The sequence below is a fragment of the Alnus glutinosa genome, chromosome 3 (assembly GCF_958979055.1).
Source record: "Alnus glutinosa chromosome 3, dhAlnGlut1.1, whole genome shotgun sequence".
Taxonomy (NCBI): domain Eukaryota; kingdom Viridiplantae; phylum Streptophyta; class Magnoliopsida; order Fagales; family Betulaceae; genus Alnus; species Alnus glutinosa.
The window spans coordinates 12,333,099-12,357,919 of record NC_084888.1 but is presented as its reverse complement, the minus strand read 5'-3'; the positions used below and the strand labels follow the sequence as shown (position 1 = coordinate 12,357,919).

Here is a 24,821-nt window from a genome sequence, read left to right as displayed (position 1 = left end):
GGCGAAGAACTTGATGATCGATCGAAGAGTTTGATTTGCTTGCATAAAAGGGGAGATAGTGCATGACAATTTGGGTTGCTATATATAGGAAAAGTTTAATTTGATATACATGCATGCATGTGAGAATTAAGGAATGCCTGACAATTTTATAAATGAAATTTGAAGAAATCTAAAACAAAAAAAAAAAAAAAAAAGAGAGAGAGAATAAATTAAGAAATCAAGCTTAAGATTGATAATTTTAATTATTATTATTTAATTTATTTTCCTTTGTATAATGTTGCTATTTTTTTTTTTCTTTTTTGGTAATTAATGTTGCTATTTCTGGTAGAGCTAGAAAATCAATTTATTTATTTATTTTGTTATGGGACAGAAAATACTCAACAATAGAAGACGACCACTGAACTTTTCGTGGTAACTGTTTTTAATATTTATAATCATTTTTTTTAAAATCTTTTTCTTTTAATTTTACCCCCTATGAACCAAAATTCTAGCTCAACGAGAGGAGGGTTTATTTGAAATCATATGAATATTCAAATGTACCCACGCTACCAATCCAACTTGCAATATAATTAATTATGGCTTTAAAAAAAAAAAAAAAAAAAAAAAAAAAAAAAAAAAAAAAAAAAAACTTGCAATATAATAGCAAGAAAAAAAAAAAAAAAAAAAAATCGAACTTGCAAAATAAACAAAGTATTAGCAGTGTACCCACTACCCACGCTACGTACCAAAATTAATGCAACTCCTAGCTTAGTTAATAGCCGATCGTCATTGTCATTTGCCATGATCATGATCACTGTTCATCTTCCAGGAAGCCATAGCTACATCTGCAAGCTTAAGAAGGTTCAACTTCACAACTGTATCCACAAACATCTTAGTATCCTCGGCAGTGTTCCCCTCGGGTATTTCGACAACGTAAGACTCCAAAACAACTGTATAAACCTTTCCTTCCTTGCCGATCATCTCATTGACCGACGTAACAGAGCAATAATCACGCAGCCTGTGGTCTCCCCCAACGGCTCTGAAGCTCAAAACACGATTCTCGTCGTCTAAAACCTCCAATCTTTCTGTGCTTGTCGAGGCTGGGAGGCCTGTAACGACCATGATATCTCTTATGCTTCCCACTTCTCCATTGCCAGCGACCATGTTACAGCTTTTGATGAAGTGCTTGTACTTTTGAGGGCTCCCAAAGTCACGTACAAAAGGCCACGTAAAGCTTGCGGGGGCATCTATGGGTTTTGCCAATAGGGATGTGCATGTTTTAGGGCACGGTTCAAATGTGTGATGGGTTTTGATGATGGGTTCGAGCTTGGAGAGTTCTTCGGCTGTGAGGCCGCCGTGTGAGGGAGGAGTTGTCTGATTAGGATTCATGAGTGAGAACGAAAGGAGCGAAGCAAATATTTGCAAGGGTTTTTTTCTTTAGAATTATTGAATTGGAGAGGAGATAGAGGGAGGAGGATTGGTGGAAAGGGGTGGAGGAGGTGATAAGGGAACTATTCTCTCATTTTGAGGGTGGTAATTAAATTTGCATTTGATACTTGGTGGGGGGTTTTTTATTTTTTATATTTTTATACAATTTTTAGTAAATAAATAATGTATATTAAGCTCCAAAACCTTGCTTCTCGAGCCTGAAATTTTGAACATTTCTCTTCCTTTGAAGGGACGTACTGACGTACACAACTATATATTTGACTAGAATGCATGAGATATATATATACTACTTTAGCGGTAAAATACTGCCTCCTTTGAATTTTCAGTAATGCAATTCTGTTGAGTAAAAATTAATAATTGAATTAGCATGAGAAAAAAAAAGCAGGTGCGAATTTAAATACTGATTTTTACTGTCACGTCATTTAATTGTTTAACAATTGTAGAGGACTCGTGCTCTTGAATTTTATCGAAAACATGTGGACTTTTGTTTTATAGCTAAAAATTAATTACTTAGCCGTACCCTCTCTTATATATGTTTCATACAAGCATGTACTTCAGTCCAATTTCATCACAGAAACAGATAAATTTGCAACTAATATACTATTGAAATAATATGGAACAAATTACCTGAAGTGCATTTATAGTTTTGTTATTATAGAGGAACCCTATGGAGCCTTTTTGAGATTTTGTACTCAAAAATTCTCAAAACTCATATATATTATAATTAAGAATATTCCATATATGTAGGTTTACGTAAATTCAAGAGAGGATGGAAAATTTTATATATATATATCCAATTACTTATAAACTGTTTGAATGCCACAAACTTGTTTAATATTAACCCAAATTGTTTTACTGGCTCAATTTGGTTCTCAATTCTCAATAATAATGTAATGGAGGACGCAATGGGACAGCAAATGTGCAATATTTAATGCATTCAATCTGTCTTGAATATTGAAGATAGTTTTTAATTTGCTAATGCAACTCAAACTTGTATTTTCCTGAAAACAGCAAATACATGGATTCATAGCAATAGCGATACTTAGCTATAATATTGTCCATTATATATATATATATATATATATATATATATATATATATATATATATATATATATATATATATATATATATATATATACCATATTCTCTCCAAAAGTATTTGGACAAAAAGATGTGCATGATATACATTTGATTAAAAGAGTAAAGTATGGGTGAACTGCTCAATCTAATTAAAAGAATATGCTCAAGTAATTTTTTCGAGTACAAACTAATTTCCTATACAACTATGTTGATGCGGCAGTACTCATAAAGTAAATATTGGAGCAAAAATTTAAAGGTTGATGGATACTGTCACATCAACTCAATTACACGTAGCACGAGAGTATAATAAGATCGTTGAGTATTTAGAATTTCTTTTTCTTCTGATTACAACCAACTTAATTGTTTCGGATCATTTTTGTCATTTTCTGAGAAAGGAAGTTTACAATTAAAAGAAGACGTGGAGAAGAAGCAAAAGTGGGAATTGGTGGATTAGTTGAAGAAGATAAATATTAATTATTTAATAAAGCCAAACTTAATTTTCTTCTTTGGAAATGAAGCCCTCTAGTGCAAGGCAACGGAAGAAATGCGTAAACGCCATTGCATGCAAGTTGATATATACAAAACTAGAAAAAGCCGCCGTTATCTGTGCAATTGATCTATATATAATAAGAGATTGAAGCAGAAACGTAATCAAAACGTATAAGACCTCTATCTATAAATGTTGACTATTTCTATTTTATGAATTCTTTTATATCGGTGATCCTTTTTGTACGACTTCTTCAGAATTAACTCTTTATATAAATTGAAATAAATAAATAAAAAAGTCTATTGATCTGCGGTTGTGATTGAGGTGAAGCAAATTTTACGTTGGGAGAAAACAATAAAACCTTTTCTTTTTTTTTTTAAACTCTAGTGCTATTGCTACTCCTTCGACTCTATTAAATTGATCACTACTTGTCCTAAAAGCTTAAACCAATAAAAAAAATATAAATTTAATTACTTAATCATACATAAAATATTTAATTGAAATATAAGGTAAATAATGGTTCGAACTCGAGACCTTTAACTCTGATATCATATTAAATTACCACTTGTCCCAAAAGTTTACGCTAATAAGAAAACATAAATTTAATCACTCAATCAATACTTTAACAAACTCTACCCCTTCTTTTCTTTTGAGTAGATTAATGCTTATATATATATACACATATAGACAGAAATTTCTTATAAACTGATTTTTAAAAATTTTCCTACAACCCACATATAAGATTGATATGTGTCATTTGAAATGTGAAAAGCACATGTTATTTAAATAACATTTGCTTCTTACATGCTTTTTTAATATCATTATATACATATATATATATATACATATATATATATATATATACATATATATATATATATATATATATATATTATTGGTTATCAAGAAATGACCACAATCTTATTATAGAATTAAAAGGTGTTTTCTTAAGTAATGGCATAGTAATTTGGTAGACAAAAAGTAAATACAATCGCAGAAAATATATTGTTTGGGAGTGCATTTTTAAAAAACTGCGATTTGAAACCGTAAAGTAAAGGATGCTTTTAAAAAAAGACACAATTTTTAATGCTAAATTGAGATTTTAAAGGGCAAATTGCACACAATTTTACTAAACGTTTAACTACATTTTTAAAAATTGTGTTTTCAAATCCCAATTTTTAAATTGCAGTTTTTAAAATCACAAATTTAAACAAATCTTTTTACACATGACAAAGCATAAAAGGAAACTCATTAAGTTGTGAGATGATTTTGTGTTTCCTTTGATTGGTGAGATTTGATTAAGTGTGATTTGCAGTTGATTTTCATAGTGATTTTTTTTTAATAAAGAAAAAAAGATAGTATATATTATTATTGGGGTTAAAGACCTTTTTAGTACATATAGTTTGAAAACTTTATTTTTTGATACATCAGTTTCAATTCGCATCGTAGATGGTACCTGAGTTTTGGGAAAAGACGAATATGGTACCTCTATCTATTTTTTCGTCCAAAATTTAATGGATTGTCATCTGTCTACTCTCAGGTGTTAACACATGGCACAATGTAAAAAAAAAAAAAAAAAAAAAAAAACCCTTAAAAAAAGAAAAATGAAAAACTTTTTTTAGAAAAAGGAGGGGTGGCTCCATGGCCAAAGAGAAAAAAGAAGAACAAAATAAAAATTAGAGGGTTTTGACCATTAGGGGTAGCCGAACCACACCAAGGGCCTCGGCTACCCTCAAGGCCAAACCCTCTAATTTTTTTTTTTCTTCTTTTTTCTCTTTGACAATGGAGGTGGCCGAACCACTCCATGTGTTACGGGGGTGGTTCGGCCACCCCCAAGCTAGGGCCAAAGCCCTTACATTTTTTTTTTTTTTTTTTTCTCTTTGGCCATTTCGGGGGGGTAGCCAAACCACTCCCGACCAGCCAAGGGGGTGGCTGAGCCACCCCTCCCTTTTTTTTCAAATTTTTTTTTTTTTTTAAAAAAGTTTTATTATTTTTAATTTTTTTTTTATTAATTTTTAAAGATTTTTTTTTTGTTTTTTAATTTTTTTTTTACATTGTGCCATGTGTCGACACTTGAAAGTAAACACGTGGCAATCTGTTAAATTTTGGACTGAAAACTGGACAGAAGTACTATATCTGTCTTTTCCAAAACCCAAGTACCATCTGCGATGAGAATTGAAACTGAGGTATCAAAAAATAAAGTTTTTTCAAACCATAGGTACCAAAAAAGTCTTTAACTGTTATTATTGAATAAACTTCAATCACCTAGGAACAAAACGCTCCCTAGACATAATACCACAAATACAATTTGGAATTTCTTCAACCCAAATTTTATCTATGACACACAAAATAACCTCTTAGGCTATGGTATGAGCTGCCTTATTTGCATCCTACTTGACAAATTCGATTCTCCAAGATCGTAGTTGATGCAACCACATTTTGATTCATTCCACAATATGTCCAATGTTGCTCTAATTATGACCTGGCACTTTAATTGCCTTGTCAATTTGTAGGGCATATCCTTCCAAAATTATATCATTGAAGCCCATCTCTTTACTTAATTCCACAGTATGTAAAGCTGCCAAAGCTTTAGCCACCATAGGTTCAACTAGAAAATTTCTGGTGGTACTTCGTTTAAAAGTCCATAGGCCTTACTCACTTTCAAAAGACACCTTGAGAGATGAGGGGTGTTCATGGCTTATAAAGTTTACAAGACAAGAATCTTTTAGCAATGTGAGATACTTTAACACTTCGTGCAGTCAAAACAAACCCTTCATAATCTCAAACAACAATTCCAATCACAATCCGCTCATTCTTCTCATGGTGATTCATTACTGATAACAGCCAATTATATATCGTGTGTCTTCATTTTACCTTATGCTTTCGATAGTGTAGGGCATAAACCTCTAGAACCATTTGCATGCGTTGTTTGTCTCTCAATTTAGGTTATATTTGTTTCGACTTAAAATGTTTTATAAAAAACAATTTATCTGAGAATGCATGCCATTTTCTATTTTTGAGTAACCAATTTACAATTATATAAGATTTCTATTTTTGGCCGCCATTGGAGGTTGCCAACCATTTTCCGTATAAATAAAATGCCGAAAAATATTTTACTTCAAGACAAACGGAGCCTTAGATGATCCTGGGTAGTTTTTGAGTAATCTTATACAACAAAATCATGCAAAATACTTTTAGAAATTGACATGGCAGCCCATCAGTTGCAAATATTAGAGAATGGGGCCTCCTTAATTAGTTTGTACAAATATATTTTGTTTGTAGACCGTTTTTTTTTTTTTTTTTTTTTTTTTTTTTTTTTTTTTTTTTTTTTTTTTTTTTGTGTGTGTGTGTTGTTTGGGCATGTTAATGATGCTCCCACAAAGTTAGGCTTTGGAGTAGTTTATTTTTCATGGCAAAAATATAAGGCTGATTTGCCACAGCTTATTTTTTTATTATAATTATGAGGAAAAACTGTAGACTACCCTCCCTAAAAGGGCAATGTCACGCTATCCTAATCATATAACAGTTGTATAGCAGTCTGCTAAATAACATTTTTTAATAAAAATATACATCGGTTTTTTCATCCAATCTAACGCAGTTGAGCAAGTGATTTCCCACTTGCCTTTTTTAGACAACATTGAATACCACATAATCATCCAACAGATCAGAAAGATTTTCTCATCTTTCTTCATCTTGATTAATTGTTGTTGAAATTTTGGTAGGAATTCCTCTTGCAGCTGGACCAGTATTCAGCTACAAGCTTAGAGAAAGAGGAGTTGCCGTTGGTCTCCATAAGTTTTGAAGGCTCATCATACTCAACCAGCTTCCCTGCCATACAAATTAACCAACAGACACTTGCTTAGGAAGATTATTCCACTGTTACATGCATCTTACATGTAAGTAGGGGTGGCAATTCATGTTCGCGTGTTGGGTGCGGGTCATTTGGAGATATAAGTATAAAACTATATAGGTCAACTCTAATCCGACCCATTTAATTAAACGTGTCAAATCCCTCAACCTTAACCCTAATTTTATATTAGGTTCGTGTCGAGTTTAAGTCATTTCGAGACATGAATATAAAACTATATAGGTCAACTCTAACCTAACCCATTTAGTTAGACGGGTCAAACTCTTTAACCCTAAGACTTTAATTTCTTGTTGGGTTTGTATCAGGTTTGCGGGTTATATAAAAAATTTCAATACTATATGGAAGTATATTATATGCTACATTAAGAAGAAGTGGAAAATAGGAAGTGTACCATAAGAGAGGACCATGACCTTGTCACTGTCGATAACAGTAGGGACTCTATGTGCTACTGTAATCACTGTGCTTTCAGAGAATTCCTGCCTGATAATTCCCAGTAGAATAGCATCCGTTGCAGAATCAATGGAAGCAGTAGCCTCATCTAGAACTAGAACTCTGTTCCTCCTAAGAAGGACTCTTCCAAGACAAAACAGCTGCCGTTGCCCCATGCTCCAATTTTCGCCTTCATCGCTCACTGTTGAACCAACCAGGATTAGATATATAAATACAAGCAAATGTGCTTTATAATTGCATCTAATTTAAATGGATTCAACTACTCACCGGATGAGTCTAGCAGATTTGGCAGGCTGCTAATTGTTGCCTTGAGCTGACACTTCTCTAAAGCCTATACCCAATTGAAAAGGTTATGGAATATGTGCACATTAATTCTGACGTAAAACCATCTGCAACTGATTTTCTTACCAAAACTTACTGATTAGCATCTACAATCAGTTGGCTCACCTTCCATATTTCGTCATCCGAGTAAAGGCCTAGTGGATCCAAGTTAGTTCGAACACTGCCGCGAAAAAGAGTTGGTTCTTGGGGGATGATGCTTAGCTTTTTCCTCAAATCTTTGAGACCAATTGAGGATATGTCAAGCCCATCTATAAGAATTGTCCCGCTTGCAGGCTCTATTAAACGAAATAAAGCACTTATTATTGTTGATTTTCCACTTCCTGTCCTTCCCACAACTCCTACTCTAGTCCCTTCTTTGAATGTGCAAGTAATCCCCTTGAGAACTAATGGACCAGTTGGACGATATCTTATCTGAAACCAATAAAAATTAAAATAAAAGGAAAAAACAGAATCGTCACATTTAAATTCATGGTGCAGTTTTTCAAGTATTTGAATAGAATCGATCTTAGTGTAAGAACATCATGTAATCTTAAATCCTGGGGTTATTAAACCATATGAGAAGAATAGGATAAGTAGTAATTGTGGAATAACGTACTCTCAAGTTGAGAGTCAATAGAAGTCTAGTAGTAATTATCCGTCCATTACAATATCTACGTCAGTAGTTTACTGTGCTTGGATGTCATTGCTGCCTTGAAGTACTTATTTATCATTTTTCCTATGCTTTGAACTAGTTGATTCTCAGTAGAACATCAGAGAGCAACTTAAGTGATGAAAGCTCATGTATATGACTGATTAGTTTCCTTACCTTAAGAACTTGCAACTCTATCCTCCCCTTTGAAGGCCATGAAGATGGTGGTCTTCTGCCCTCCACAATTGCTGGAGGCTCAGAAGGTATATGCATGAATTGTTTGATCCGTTCGACAGAGACAATGTAGTTTGATAAGTTGCAATACCATCTAGTCAAAAAAATTTGGGTGCTTGTTAATGTCAGAGCATATGAAAGAGAAAGCCCTACAAGCCCTGCATAGACCAAAAGAAAGGGAAAATAATTAACGTTTTTCAAATCTTAAAATTCCAAATTTAAAATAACGAATTTGATGTTACCTGGATCCACAAAACCCTTAGGAAGTAAAACTAGGAGCAAAGCCGCGGCGAAAAGGGTCAAGTTCTGAAGTGCTTCTACTCTTAGAATTATCCACTCCATGGCTGCATTAGAATGAAAGAAAAGACTAGCATCTGTGTCGATGAGCTTTATGTAGTTATGGAAGAACCTGTCCACCATGTTAAAGGCTCTTATAGTGACTACTCCTAGTGATGTCTCGCTGCATAATTCATAATGGGGGCCTTTGTTGTTCCGTTGATCCTTACCAGTTCCCTTGAAGAGGCTAGATAGTAACCCTTTCAACAAAACCTATAATTTTAGCTCTTTTATTCTATTGATGAAGCAAGAAATAGTTGAAGAAATCAAAACTGAAATATCGATTTTACCTGAAGATATGTTACAGCTACCATAGTCAGGCCGGCTACAATAAGAACCTGCCATGTGACTGCGGCCATGATTCCAATCATTGTAAGAAGTTCAATAGCAGAAACTGCGAAGAAAACAATTGAGAAAGGTATGTCAAAATCCAAAATACTCAAATCTGATGAAGACTGCAAGATATAAATATTGGCTTGAATGTGTGAAAAGAATAGATGGTAAAATATAATTTGTAGGGTATATAAAACGGCATGGTTTAAGAAATCTTACTCGGCTCAAAATCCGCCCAGCTGGGGTTGAGTCAAAGAATAGCATGGGAGCTTTAAAAATAGCATTGGTAAAACCAGAGAAGAAAGCTGTAGAAGCTTTTAATCCAAGATGGGCTGCAAAGAAAGTCCTTAGATACACAAAGACAGCACCAAGTGCTGAAATTGCAGTGTAAACTCCAATCAACATGCCATAAGTAATTTTAGGAATTTGAATGCCTAGAGCTAGCCAATAAGTTGAAGCAGCTTGAAGGGCAGTAAAAATAGACTGACTTATTAAGCTTAAGCATAGAAGAAACAATCCCTGTGAGACATGAATGTAGTCCCAGAAAGGCTTCCATCCAACATCACCAATCTCTCTCTCTTCTTTTTCTGTTAGTTGTATTCCAGGTACACCCTTCACATAAATCTCTCCCTCGCTGTTTCCCTTTGTGAGGTTAGACCCTTGACACTGCTCTATCTGAACAGTATCTACCTTCTGAAATTGTCCTTGGCTCACATTATTTGAAGGATCTAGTGCTGTCATTGCATCTCTATGAGCATTCACAAGCTGTTTAAATGCCATCCCAGCTGTCAAGAGCTCCTCATAGCTTCCTGATTGAGTAATTTCCCCGCCCTGCATAACCTAAAAGGTGCAAAAGCATGTCTTCAATTCAGTTAACTTAGAACACATACATATGTACATATTTTTCATATATACACATACAGATTCCCCAAAGAAATTTTACCAGAATTTGATCGACATTTGAGAGAAACTCCACTTGATGAGTCACTAAAATGACAATTTTCTTTTCTAGAGCAGCCATGACACAGTCCTGCATTTTCATCTTTTGAAATGAGTAAAATGTAATAAAAACGAGGCTGTTAATTTCTAGTTTCCATGATTGAGAAGAAGCTTCCTTACATTAAATAAACATGCAGCAGTATGAGCATCTACTGCACTAAAAGGGTCATCCAGGAGATAGATATCAGCATTGTTGTAGACAGCTCGAGCAAGTTGAATTCTCTGTTTCTGTCCTCCACTCATGTTGATCCCTCTCTGACCTATTTCCGTGAGATCGCCATGGTCGAAACTATTGATATCCTTATCTAAAGCACACGCTTTTATGGCCTTCTCATATCTTGTCTGATCCATAGGCTTTCCAAAGATTATGTTATCACGGATTGTCCCACTTTGGATCCAAGAAGTTTGAGAAACATAAGCAATGGATCCATATACATTGACCTGCAGCATGATTCAAAAGATTACAATCAGTCACATGCATTTAGTTCATAATAATATACTTACTACTATATTTATAACTCACAGTTCCTGAAATCTTCGGTATCTCCCCAAGTATAGAGCATAACAGTGATGATTTCCCTGCTCCAACTGGCCCACAAACTCCAATTTTCTGCCCCCATTCGATTTCCAAATTTATTTCTCTGAGAGTTGGAAGCATAGGTTCTTGATCGCAACTGAAATTGCCACATTGAATTTTAACACTCTTATCCGAATTCTGTGATGGGGTTCTTAATATTTCATCATTTTTGAGCTCATCATCTAGCAGAAAGACATTTAGACGATCCAAAGATACCTTGACTTGGATCAAAATGGAAAGACCCTCAGGTATCATTCTGACAGGTTCTCCCATGCTCCTCAATGTTGCTAGAATTGTAAAAATTGTGCTAGCATTTAGTGGAGCGCTACTAAAAATGGCACATCCTAAGAAGATAACTGAAGAAATGATGGTTGGAGACATCCAATACAGTAGGGTACCATAAGCCTTTTTAAAATGTGCTTCAGCTAACCATTTGAATTCATTGTTCCTGAGGCTTTCAATCAGGTTCCTGAACTTCTCTTCCCATGATTGCAACTTTATAATTTTCATATTGTTTAGGATCTCAGAAGTGGTTCTGAGTCGCTCATCTTGAGCAATCATAAATTGGGATTGGCATTTTTGCAGCATTTTTGCAAATGGAACATTAACAAATCCACAAATTAGAAGAGGGATTAAACTAGGAAGAGCACCAATACCCACAACCCCAAAAAGAACACCTATGCCTAGAAAAAGTTGCAACCCAAGACTCCATGTTAAATGGAACCACCATGGAAATTCACCCATTCGGTTGGCATCAACTGCAACATAATTCACAATCTCCCCTGTTGAGTGTCTTTTCCTTCCCAAACTAGAAAGCTTTAACTGCTTTTGATAGACTGCCACCATTAAGGCTGATCTGACCCTCATCCCTGACCTCCTTGATTGGAAGAAGCAATGCCTTTGAGACAATGATTCTACCAACTTGGCAAGAATTAGACACCCTACTATACAGAGACCTTCATACAGATCTTCCTCATTGCTATTAATTGAATGGTTTACAAAAGCATAGACCACCAGAGGAGAAACAACTACAGAAATTGTCCTTAGAAATGCACAAATGGCTACAAATATATTTTCCTTCAGATGAACTTTTGCTATGGCCTGAAGAACTATGTTGCTTGTTTGGTTTGAGCTCCTCTCCCTCAGAAGGGATTCCCATGCGTCAGAAAACTTTTGGTAGGCTAAATTGGCTTCGTCTTCAAAAACTAAAGAAGGGATGTCTTCAAGAGCTAATGGTTTAGAGTAACCAAGGGAAAGCAAAGAATTAATCCAAGAAAATGTCAATTTGCTTAGGAAACTGGCCTGGCCATTTTCAGCCTTTTTGTCCAATAGAGGTTCGGATAGACTCTTCTCAGGAGTCCGTTGGAATATTAAATGACTGATGTTTCTGAAAGCACAACAAAGAAGTAAAAAGTTCACAGACCATGGCAATATGTCAAAAATCTGAATACTATGCTCTCTCAGTAGAATTTCGATGTTAAGAGCCGAAACTAGTAAAAAGCAAAAGACCCACCAGATGGAGTTTAGAATTTCGATCCATTTGGAGCTTTGAACCAGCAAGGAAACAGTACAAGAGATCCAAACTAGTCCTCTGACAAAGTAAACCATTGAGCTCAGATGATTGAATTCATCATTTTTTGCTATCAGATCCCATAAACATGCACTAAAATATGCAGTGCTAGTAAGAATACAACAGATTGAAACAACTATTGTAATCCAGTCCCTTTCATTTGCACCACTAATACAATGCTTTCTTCTATATTCTATGACCAAAAGTAGATAGAAGACGCAGAGGAAGAGGAGGTTCACACCGTCTACAATGGTCCTTTGAATACAGTAAGAACCCAAACCAAATTCTTTATCACACTTCAAAGAGAATCCCCCTACATATCCATTAATGAAGTACAACAGGAATTAAAAATCAGAAAACAGAACGAAACAGAGGAGGGAATACAATGGAAAAAGGTGATGATTTTCCTATTTAGACTTGTGTTAAAGATCTTTTCAAAAGCTTACAAAAGAATAAATAAACTGCATTTCATTTCTAAAACCAACTTGAAGACAAATGGAAAGAAAAGAAAAGAAAAAAAAAATCTTTGTCCATGCATGATGCATCGACATAAAAGTAATAACCAACACAAAAGAAAAACATTAATTCATTACTTTATAGAAGAAGAAGAAGAAGAAGAAGAAGATTATAACTTCCAACGCATAACAGCACATGCTAAGTTGCTAACTTAGTGCAAAAAGAGTGCATGCACGTACCAAGTGAGTTTCCCAAGGACGCCATTGTTGGAGAACTTCTATCAATGGCTAACTAACTTGAAGGAATAACACTTTAAAAGAAGAATTCATTGAATCAACTTTTCAAGTTCCTCCATAACCAATCCCTAGAAATGGCATATCATTGTCAGAGCCTACTTTTTATCATCAAGTTTTGATTCCTTTTGTTTGGCTCAGCATGCAGGGTGCCAAGTTGTTACCGGAAGGTTACCATTTGTTTGTTTTCATATTTCACGTCTACAGCTGTGATTCTTTCATTACTACAGGCCCTGCGTAAATCTGTTACCAAAATTTCGTAGCACACAGACTTTTCTTCTCTGGAAACGTTGTCCATGAGCTCTGCCAAAATAACTCATACCACGCAGTAAGAAACTATCATAATTAAGCGGCTTTTCCTGGCTTGTATCACCGAATTTGCATGCGTGGGAGGTTAGAAAATAGAGTGGGTTATCTTAAATCTTCTCTCACTCTCTCTCTCTCTCTCTATATATATATATATATAAAGTCCTTATCTCTCAGAATACTGTGCTTTTTGTTTGATGGTAAGGATTTGACAAGTTGCCTACACATTTTTGTCTTTTGATTGCCTTATTTTAAGATTGTGACTGCAGTAGTGGCGTGACACATACTTGCAATTTTGTACCAATACTACTAGTAAATAGAGAGCTAATATTTTCGAAACAAAAAGAAGTCCATGGGGCATATTAGCTCTGTTTATTCTTTTTTTTTTTTTCCTGTTTCTAGCAAACTCTGTTTATTCCTATGATACTTACTCTGTTTCCAACCACAAAATTGAAAGTTTGAAACTCTAAATCACTCCAATCCAGTTTGGCAGTTCATCTCTACACCGCATGAAACTAATAAATGTATGAACATCTAGCTTTTTTCTTTTTCTTTTTAATTTTTGTTTGGGAGAACTTCACTTAAAGGTACCAAACTATCGCTCTTTTTTACTTATGGTACTTGAATTTCAAAACGTTTCAAACTAGGTATACATTTCTCAAAACGTCTCAATAACAGGTCCTCCATTAGAATTTACCGTTAAATCCTGCCAAAATTTCCAAAATAACCCTTCTTTTTTTTAGGAAAAAAAAAATTGCTAGGATTTACGTGTTGGTTAGAATTTAACGGACTTTACAAAAATACTAATGCCTAAATTTTTTTAAAAAAATAAATACAAAGGTATTTTAAAAATTTTGGCAAGATTTAACAGGGAATTCTAACATAGGACCTGTTATTGAGACGTTTTGAAAAATGGATCCCCTAATTTGAGACGTTTTGAAGTTCAAATAACTTAGGTAAAAAAGGCGAAAATTTGATACTTTTAAGTGAAATTCTCCCTTTCTATTTTAATGATTGGTCTTTCTCTACCAACCATTTTTTTTTTTTTTAAGAGGTTGTTTTGACTCTCTGCACAGGCTACCCTTCAATCAATCTTCTTCAAGTTATTGAGTTTTAAAGTTTGAACAAACACAGAGTGGCGTTTTCACTGGTATTTCTTTCTCTACTTTGGGTTTTTTTTTTTTTTGGTTCTATTTTAAATTGTGTTTATCATATATTTTGTATACGTAGAACATAGCATATAATAGGCAAACTTCATTTAACCCCTTTAAATTGTAGTTGCTTTTGTAATTACCCATGTAAACTTCAAAAACTCTCAATTTAGTGAATTCATCTTTTATTTTTATTTTTTTTCAATTTCACTCTTTCATTAAGATTTTCGTTAGATCTTGTCAAAATTCTCAAAATACCCATGTTTCTTAATATATATATATAAATACAAAGATTCAACGCCTAAATCCTTGAAAAAATTTTTCTTTTTTTTTTTTCTAAACAAAATGAGGGGTATTTTAGAAATTTTGACACCCCTCCATATGGATTTCAAGATTTAGCGGAAAATCCTAATGAAATGGTGAAAGTGAAAAAAAATTAAAATGTGGATACATTAAATTGAGAATTTTTTAAGTTTAGTGAGGTAATTGTAAATGTGATGGAAGTTTAGAGGGGTTAAGTGAAGTTTTTCCTATATAAATAGAACAAAAATTAATTTTATTGTTACATTTTAGTTTAGCCCCCTAAAAATGAATTCATGGCTTAGTCACTGGCTTTGCCCCTTTTTTTTTGTTTTGGATCTCTTACTCTTATTTTTAAGGGAAAACTTTACTTTATAACCCCTTATCTTTCATCACTTTTGAAAAAATGCATCCAAACTTTAAAAAATGTCAATTTAGGGTATCCATCTTTTAATTTTTTTCAATTTTAACACTCCGTTAGAATTTTCCGTTAAATCCTATCAAAATTTTCAAAGTACCATTGTGTTTATTTTTTTAAAAAAAAAATTCAAAGATTCAGGCATGTGTATTTTTGCAAATTTCATTAAATTCTAACCAACACCTAAATCCTCGCAAATTTTTTTTTTCTATTTTTTCCTTAAAACAATGAGGGGTATTTTGGAAATTTTGACCTAATAGAATTCTGAAAATCTTAAGTGAAATTGAAAGAAAAAAAAATGAAAAAATGAATACACTAAATTGACACTTTTTAAATTTGAAGGATATGATTTCAAAAGTAATGAAGATTATGAGTGGTAAATAAAGTTTTCTCTAAATTTTGGGATGGTTGCTAGGCATGGGAAAGTTGATTGAGGCACAAAACTTATGCTGATGAATGATTCATTTCAGTAAGTTTGGGACTTTTATATATATACTTTATAATATATCAATATTCTACTTTATCCTACTATGTTAACGTGAAAAGGTGTTGTAGGCTTGTAGCCCTTAGATCAGCCATTGTTTAAAAAAAATAAAAAATAAAAAAAATCCAATGGCTACTAAACTCTGTCATATGAGCATAGCGGGATACAAATAAGGTATATAGTATTGCTCAATTTTTTTTTTATCAAGCGTTACAGTAATGGGCGTGTGATTCACTCATATTAAAAATAAGGAAAACTTCACTTATAACTACTGATCTTTCATCACTTTTGAAAAAAAAGTATCTAAACTTTAAAAAGTATCATTTTAGGATACCATCTTTCAATTTTTTTTTTCAATTTCAACCCTCAGTTAAAATTTTCCATTTACGGTACCCATCCATTAGGATTTCACCCATCCTGTCAAAATTCCAAAATTATCCTTTTTTCCATATATATATATATATTCAAAAATTCAATTATGTGTATTTTTGCAAATTCCGTTAAATCATAACCAACGCTTAAATCCTTACAATTTTTTTCCTTTTTTTTTCCCCTAAAAGGAATTGATATTTTAGGAATTTTTATACCCATTCGTTAGGATTTAACGAAAAATTCTAACAGATGGGTGAAATTGAAAAATTGATACACTAAATTAACACTTTTTAAATTTTATGGGTATGATTATATAAGTGATAAATCATGAGTGGTTAGTAAAGTTTTCCCAAAAATTTATGTCCATGATATTTAAAAAATAATTAAAAAACCAAATCAATTTAGATTAGTAGTGCTAAAGTAACTATTATGCCCACATTTGTGTAGTTTGTGGGGCCAATAGGATTTCAATGGACAAAATAATAATAATAATAATAATAATAATAATAATAATAATAATAATAATAATAATAATATTAATAATAATAATAATAGTTAATTACGTAGAAAAGTAAGCCTATTTGAAATTGCGTTACGAAAGTATTTTTCATACATAGAAAGGTTTCTTCTTCTTTTTTTTTTTTCTTCTTTTTTTTTTTTTTTTTTTAACATAATAACTTTTATATAAATCCTCAAAAAACTGAGATAAAAAAGTAAGGGTACAAGATTCCCTACAAACAATACCGTAGATTACATTTGGAATTTTTTTCATCCATGTAATATCTACGACATGAGTGGTAGCCTTACGGGCTAAACCATGTGCTGCTAAATTAACCTCCCTTTTGACATGTACAAAACTATATGATCTAAGGGAGCTTAAACCAGATTTGATTTCTTCCACAAAATGGCCATAATTGCTTAGACAGGGTGCATCAGAGTTGACTTCCTTCACTATCTGTAGTGCATTCCCTTCCATGATAATGTCTAGAAAACCCATCTCCAAACTAAATTTTGTTGCATATAAGATTGTCATTGCCTCTGCGATTGTAGGATCCGTGAGACACTCAATAGTAAGACTACGAGCCCCCATTACAAGCCCATTGAAGTCTTGTGCAATCATACCAAGCCCCATCCGCCCATTAGATTTATCAAAACCAACATCCCAATTTATTTTTATGATACCTAGGGGCAGGGGTTGTCAACATACATCTAGAATACTGATATTCTGTCTACTCTCCCCTTCCTTTGCATGTATTCGATAGAAATTATGGAGTAGGATGGTGGCCTCCTGAATGACGTGTTTAGGATGGGTGAAATCCTCACATGCACAACCTTATTGCGCCTAAACCATATATTACGTGCTATTATTGCCTATAACTCCTATGATGACCCTTTTTTTTTTTTCTTTTTTTCTTTTTTTTTTTTATACAAATCATTTGCATAAACATTAATTGCTTAAAATATAAACGGATCTTCACAGTGGCACGAGTACATGTCGCTTGGTGAGTGCCAAATATTGTGTATTTGGACCCCTTGATTTACATAAGTTAGACCTTTAGCCTTGTTATTTTTTTATGTTTTGGTTAATTTTTGTGTTTTTATGTTTTGTAGGTTAATAAGTGAGGAATGGCAAAATTCATGTGGAATTGCTTGGAAAATTCGGAAGTTCTGAAGAACTCGATCGATCGAACTTAAAAGTCGATCATCGAATTTTGCCTGAAGTCGATCGATTGAATAAAAGTCGATCGATCGAAATTTTCCAGAACTTACTTTTGCAGAAGCGCGCCAGAACACCCAATCAGGAGCTTCTCCATGACAAAAAGCAGTTCTCCCTCTGATTTTCGCAGCAGAACACGCTGGTTGCATGACCTTGGTTGTCTCTAGCAAGAGAGGAACCCTAGAGGGGGTTAGAGGAGTCATTTTACATGGGTTTCTAGCCCTAATTTCCTTCTATAAAAGCCATAGCCATACCTCCTTGTTGAGGGAGTTCAGAGAACAGTAGCTAGGTTTAATTTCATGCATTTTGTAGTGTATTCCAGTAGCTTTTGTTCTTAGACACTTTCTTTTTGTAAAGCTTTCCTTTTATTTCCATGGTTGTTCTTCATTCTCTTGTGGTGTTCTTAGTCATGGAAGGCTAGTAACCTCAACTAAGGTTGAGGATGAAACCTTTCCATTGATGACACTCACACTCTTGTTATAATACTTGCACATTTGATGATATATCATATTTGTTATTCAAGTTCCATTCATTTAAATATTTTATCTTTTGCAATGAATGTGGTTGTTGGTAGATATAGGACATTTAATGTGTTTCAACCGATGGATACATTGTTTTATCGGTTTGAATGATGATATCCATTGTGATTTGTTCATTGAATGGATACATTGGATGATTTGATTTCAAATGGGTACTCTTTGTGATTTATCTTTGAGTTTGATTCATTTAATGGTTCTAGAATATGTGGTTGAGAAACTTGAATGACATCCTAAGCTTAATGTTCTTTGGGTGTTCAAGTAGAAACCAAGAAGTGTGAGTTGTTGGATTTGGTTTGGTAGATTCCTTAGCCTTAGTTCCTTTTAATTTGCACATTTCATTTCATCTCTTTTGTTTAGTCTTTTACTCTTGAATCAATCCTCAAACCTTTGGAACTAGGTTAAAATGAAGTTGATTAAACAAGACACCAACATTTGACCATTTCCCTATGGATTCGACCTCGCACTTGCACATACTATATTGCAAACGATTCGTGCGCTTGTGAGTACTCATTAAAACACACATCATCGCTCAGCCAACATATGGCACATGCCCCATAACATGCACCTAATAATCAGAGTAACGTCTATTTAACTATGCAACAAAAAACATAAATCTGAATAGCGGAAATCACAACTTATACATCTATTACAAATTAATTACAACAAAGTGTCATTTGACATCTATTTGTTTAAAGCTTGTAAGAATAATAATTACAACACAAAGGGATGGCTCGACAATATAAGTGTCACAGGCGACACGAGCCATATATCAAACCTATAAAATAGTGGACAACCCATGATCCAACAATTACAACTGTCGCTGCGAGCTTCAGTCATAATATCCCAAGTACACTACTACAACACCATCAACTACGACCGGAGTACCTGCAGCCAAAGAAACATTATCTATACCGTTGTGGGGGTTGCCACATTCGTATAGGTGAAAAAATGAGTTCACCGTCTCAATACATAATATCGAGACATCATTGATATTAAACTGACTGAGTTTTTGCAAAGAACCAATTTTTCCTTTTTAGTCTTACGTACACTATAACAACTATCAATTTTATAAACTTTTGTTTGAAAAACCTCCATAGCTGATATAGCAGACACCAACTAATAGATAACATTTTAGCATACTATGCAACTGAGATTATACATCGAAGTTTTGTTATTGGAAACAACTACATACATTTTCACCTACTATAATACTTTTGATTCAGTGACTTAGGCTTACATACACACGAGGGTGTTCGCATGCACGTAGACCTTAAGCTGGAAAACAATGGCATTTAAATCATGCAACCATCCGATAGAAATATACATAAGCTTTTTTCCATTGAGACTCTAATGCATGCTAATACGTCTAGCAAAACTACTCATAATATAAAACATCACACTCATAAAAAAACAATGATATACATACTTATGCAAGTTTTCTTGTATAGGGCTTGCCCTGAGATAGTGAACTGTATGGGGATTGCCCCGAAGTAGTGAAAGCTTGCAATCACACCATTGGGACTTGTCCCTTTGAGATTACCGTTTCCCGTGGGTTGTAAACCTCACTTCGTTCCATGTTCAACTTTTATATGCTCATACTTGATGTTCAAATTCTATATACCTACTCTTTACAACCAATGCTTCCTTTATAAAACAGAAAACCAATTAATATGTTATTTCCTCAAACAACTTTGCCTATTTCAATTTCCAACTGCAGCAAGCATCAAATACATAAATTTAAATCTCAACCACAGCAGGCAATCAAACACTTCAAATCAATTCAAATCACGCTTTTCATTCATGCAACAATTCTCATAAACTTCATTGCGATATTTTAACATAATTGAAATACTCGAATCATCCAAAACATATATATTCAACATACAGTTGGTTCGGATTTATAATACATATAATATTTGCATTTCTATAACATATTTAAAAGTAGTTTTCTCAGTGAGTAGAATACTCACCTTGGCTGCATTGGACTCTTGACTCGAATATTCCTTTGGATTCTAGTTACTCAAACTCTACATTGGAGAACCAATTAAAGTCTCCAATCCAGACACGATCCTGCAAACATTTGTAACATTAGACTATGCTATTGAACATATACTCTATGACACAATTCATGGTTTGTGGTTGCGAAACTTTATTTCAGGACTTGGAATTGTCGACACTATTGCCAAGCCGCTGAAAATTTATTATGATAATTCTGCAGCTGTGTTTTTCTCCAAGAACGACAGATATTCTAATGGTGCTAAGCATATGGAGCTTAAATAGTTTTCCGTTAAGGAAGAAGTTCAGAAACAACAAGTGTCTATAGAACATATGACTATAACGCTTATGATTGCAAATCCATTAACAAAAGGGTTACCACCAAAGACCTTTAAGGAACACGTTAACAAAATGGGTCTTGCTTGTAACCCATTGTGCCCGTAATGTTTATGGATTGCATAATGTTTGTTTATGTTATTAGACACTTTTGAGATCTCATTAAATATGTTTTTGATTTTTCCTGTTTATCCATTTTGTACGTACATATAAGATTGGATGAATGACAACAGGAATAGTCTTTGACAAAAGACATTTTCGTTGGACCATTTTGGACACTTTTCATTTATGAACCATGATTGAACAAGTTACTAGTAGGTTGTTTGATTATGGTATTTATGCTTACCAAATTGAATGATGGATTAAATTTTTGCGCGCCTAATGTTAACCTTTTTTAGTCTAAAATAGTATTAGTCATATGGGCCAAGTGGGAGAATGTAAGAATTTAATGTCTCACATAACCTGACACATAAGACAACTTATTAGACTCGATCTTAATGTTGGTTAATTAATCCTCCTTAATTAATTGTTGGTTAATGATTAATGGTTAATTAATACACCTTAATAAAGTGTTGGTTAATTAACTACGAGAAGTTAATGTTTCTTATTAATTAATTATAACTTTGATGGGAAGCAGAATTAATGGTGATAAAAAACAAAGGAAATCGGCCATCTCTCTACCCTATAAATATGTACAATATCCATCAGCTTTGTATATCTTAAGAGGGTCAAGTGAGAGAAACTATTTCCTAGTGTTTGAGCTTTGAAGAAGACTTTTATTGCTATGGATTCTGGTATGTTTCTTTTATTTTATTTATTGTGAAAATCATGATAGTTAAGATCTTGGAAGTTATAAATATTATGTGCATTACATTTAACATTTACAACTCCCAAAATCAGATTTGGGTTCCAACAAAACAATATTATAAAAATTCATTCTAACATTCAACAACCTGCAATAGAGTGTTAAACATAAACTAAAACCACTAAAAACCGAAAACTCCAAGAGACATGTACCATTCAGCCAACACCTATACACTTCAAGAAATTTCATACCCAAATCAACAAATCTACAACAACCAAAAAATAAAACCGTTCAACAGACCCATAAACCAAACCCATAAATTCACCATTCGGTCAAGCCCAAAAATATCAAGAAACCGTAAATTTTATCTTAAGAAAACCCACAATTTCCAACTAAATTAACCCATAAAATTACACCCAAAGTGAACCCTAAATTCGGACCCATACAAAACTAATAACAACCCATATAATTTTCTAGGTCTAAGATTAATGGGTATAGTGAAATTCACAAGGAAAATCTAGAGATTTTTATCTCTCCGAACGTCCATGGCCGAAAACCCCGTTTTTTCTTCTTCTACGGCCGGACAACCTCACTTTCCATTTCAAAATCTCTCTCACATGATCTGCTCTCCAATTCTCACGATCTCTTTGTGTCTTACAATCGATCTATTGCGGGAACAAGAAGAAAGGAGATCGAAAGAAAAGGGAAAGGGATAAATGGGAGAGGCGTGTTGCGTGACAAAAGAAAGGGAGAGGGAAGGGGTGTGGGTTGCGTGCTGGAGAAGAAGAAAGAAGAAAAGAGAAAGAAGAAAGAGAGAAAGAAGGAGAAGTGTGTGGATCCGAGGAGAAATTAAAGAAAAGAATGAGGGATAGGGTGACACGTGTAAGTGTCTGAGTGGTTGTGAGGGGATAATGAAATCCTCTCCAGCCAATCGAGTAATGCCTTGGGGCGAGGATAGGATTCTCTCTATTTAAAGCCTACAGCTTATACAAATTACAATAGCACCCCATTTTATTAAAACCCTATCATTTAACAATTAACATTTGGCTCCACATTTATTTAAACTACACCCTTAACTAATGTGATTAAATATTTATTCAATTAAGACCTACTATAATAATTATCCATCTTAACCCGTTGTATTTTATTTTCGTAACATAAATATTATTACCTAGGATATAATTATTACTCCAATTTCAATTATTTTACATTAGACTCTTTTATTTCAATTATATAAATATAATCACTAAAAATATAAGACTAATTTCATCTTATTTAATAAATGTGATTTATTTAATTGCTAAATTTCCTATTTAAATTCTTGGTCTTTACAACTCCACTTCTTCCTGATCACATCGTTCTATTATTGAAACAAAAAGATGAGGAAAATTCTCTCATGTGCTACTTCCTTTTTGAAACTTCCTTACGCCACTCCCCCAAACGTCTTGCGTCGAAGGACATGACCATAAAATATGCCTAACAGATTCAAATTCCCTTTCACATAATTGACAAGCTATATCTTTCACCACCTTCTGAAGATAGAGATTCTCTTTTGTTGGAAGGATGTTTTTGCAAGTCCTCCAAATGAACATGTTGACATTTTTTGGGACTTTAAGTTTCCAAACCGTTTTCCATAGAGATTCATTCTCTTTGCCATAGGAGCCCTCACCTAAATTGCGAGCTTGTATATCTGTCACCATATGGTAAGCACTTTTAGCCAGAAAAATAAAAAAAATAAAAAATAAAAATAAAAATACCATTTGTAGTGCAACGCCATCTCAAGACGTCACGTGGTAGTAGAGGACTAATTGAGATGGATGTTATGACCCTTGCTTCTTCTTCTTGAAAAACTTCTGCAATAAGTGAGTGATTCCAACCCCTTGTGATTGGGTCAATAAGCTTGGCAACCCTAGTATTTGCCGAAAGAATTCCCCTAGGAGATTGCACTGCAAATGAAATAGGGGTAGAAAGCCACCAATCATCTCATATTTTAATATCTTGTCCATTACCAATTCTCCATATCAACCCCTATTCCAAGCAAAAGGGGGTCTCGTTCCCACAACAGACTGCACAAAGGAAACATGGGGATAATACTTTGCTTTTAAAATACTGGCTACCAAGGATTGTGGGTTCTTCAGAAATCACCAGCCTTGTTTGGCTAGCAATGTGCGGTTGAATAGAACTAAGTCCCTAAAACCCAGTCCACCCTTGTTCTTAGCTGAACCCATCTTCTCCCAACTCAACAAGTGGATCTTGGTGTCTCCACCAAAATTTTTGCATCATCCCATTGAGTTCTTTACATAAAATAACAAGCAGCTGGAAAACACTCATGTTGTAGGAAGGTATAGCTTGGATGACTGCTTTCAACAAAATCTCCTTGCTCGCCTGATAAAAAAATTTATTTTTCCAATTGCTGATTCTATGCAACACTTTGTATTTAACTTTTTGAAAAGCCTGAGTTCTTGATCTCCCAAGTATCATATCTGTTAGTAGTTTGGAATCAAGACAAATTGGTGATCTCTTGTCTCTTAGCCTGGCTGGTGTTCCTGCCTAAAAAGATTGAAGTTTTATTCATATTGAGCCTCTGTCCCGAACTCATTTCATACTTCTCTAGGATCTTCATCATTCGCCACCATTCCATAGAATTAGCCTTACAAAAAAGTAGGCTATCATCCGCAAAAAAAATAGGTTAGTAAGGTGTGGACCTCTTTTGGAAGTGGGGACGCCTATGATAATCCCCGCCCTCTCTATCTGAGTAATAAGGGAACTGAGAGCCTCCGCACATAGTAGGAAAAAATAGGGTGATAATGGATCCCCTTGGCGTATACCCCTCGAAAGTTGGATGGTCCCCACTGGTTGACCATTGACAATAATAGCATAAGAGACAGTCCGAACACATTCCATAATCAACTCAACCCACCTTTCAGGAAAACCAAGTTTTCTCATCACAGCTTCCAAGAAGTTCCACTTCACCTGGTCATAAGCTTTACTCATGTCAAGCTTAATACCCATAAAACCGACCTTGCTCCATAACTGAGTCTGCATCGAATGAAGAGTCTCATATGATATTAGCACATTGTCAATCATCAAATGCCCCAGTATGAAATTATATCATGCAATATCAATTTAAGTCTATTGGCCAACACCTTTGAAATAAACTTATAAATCACATTACACAAGCTAATTGATTGAAATTTTGTCACACTACTAGGGCTTCTATTTCTTGGAATGAGAGCTATATGTGTGGCATTGATGCTCTTATCCAAGTGACTAGAGTTGAGAAATTGAAGCACTGCATTACATACCTCCAAATGA

General features: G+C 34.0%; 1 protein-coding gene, 1 long non-coding RNA gene and 1 pseudogene across 2 annotated transcripts; all 3 read right to left on the bottom strand.

The window, feature by feature from the left end:
• Positions 1-637: 637 nt before the first annotated feature.
• Positions 638-1,549, bottom strand: LOC133862218 (abscisic acid receptor PYL2-like). The gene has a single exon (XM_062297988.1). The coding sequence runs from the start codon at positions 1,366-1,368 to the stop codon at positions 772-774; it is 597 nt and encodes a 198-aa protein (XP_062153972.1). The 5' UTR covers positions 1,369-1,549; the 3' UTR covers positions 638-771.
• A 4,867-nt stretch (positions 1,550-6,416) lies between these two features.
• On the bottom strand, positions 6,417-13,295 carry LOC133862217 (ABC transporter C family member 8-like; annotated as a pseudogene).
• Positions 13,296-19,045: 5,750 nt separating this feature from the next.
• LOC133862830 (uncharacterized) lies at positions 19,046-20,376 on the bottom strand. The gene is made up of 3 exons (XR_009899319.1): positions 20,341-20,376; positions 19,797-20,014; positions 19,046-19,255 (listed from the first exon to the last, which is right to left on the bottom strand). It is a non-coding gene; the product is annotated as an uncharacterized LOC133862830 (long non-coding RNA).
• Between the last annotated feature and the right edge of the window lie 4,445 nt (positions 20,377-24,821).

What these genes read in the sequence shown, in the direction of transcription:
- LOC133862218 (XM_062297988.1), bottom strand. Translation starts at nt 1,368, where the DNA reads ATGAATCCTAATCAGACAACTCCTCCCTCACACGGCGGCCTCACAGCC.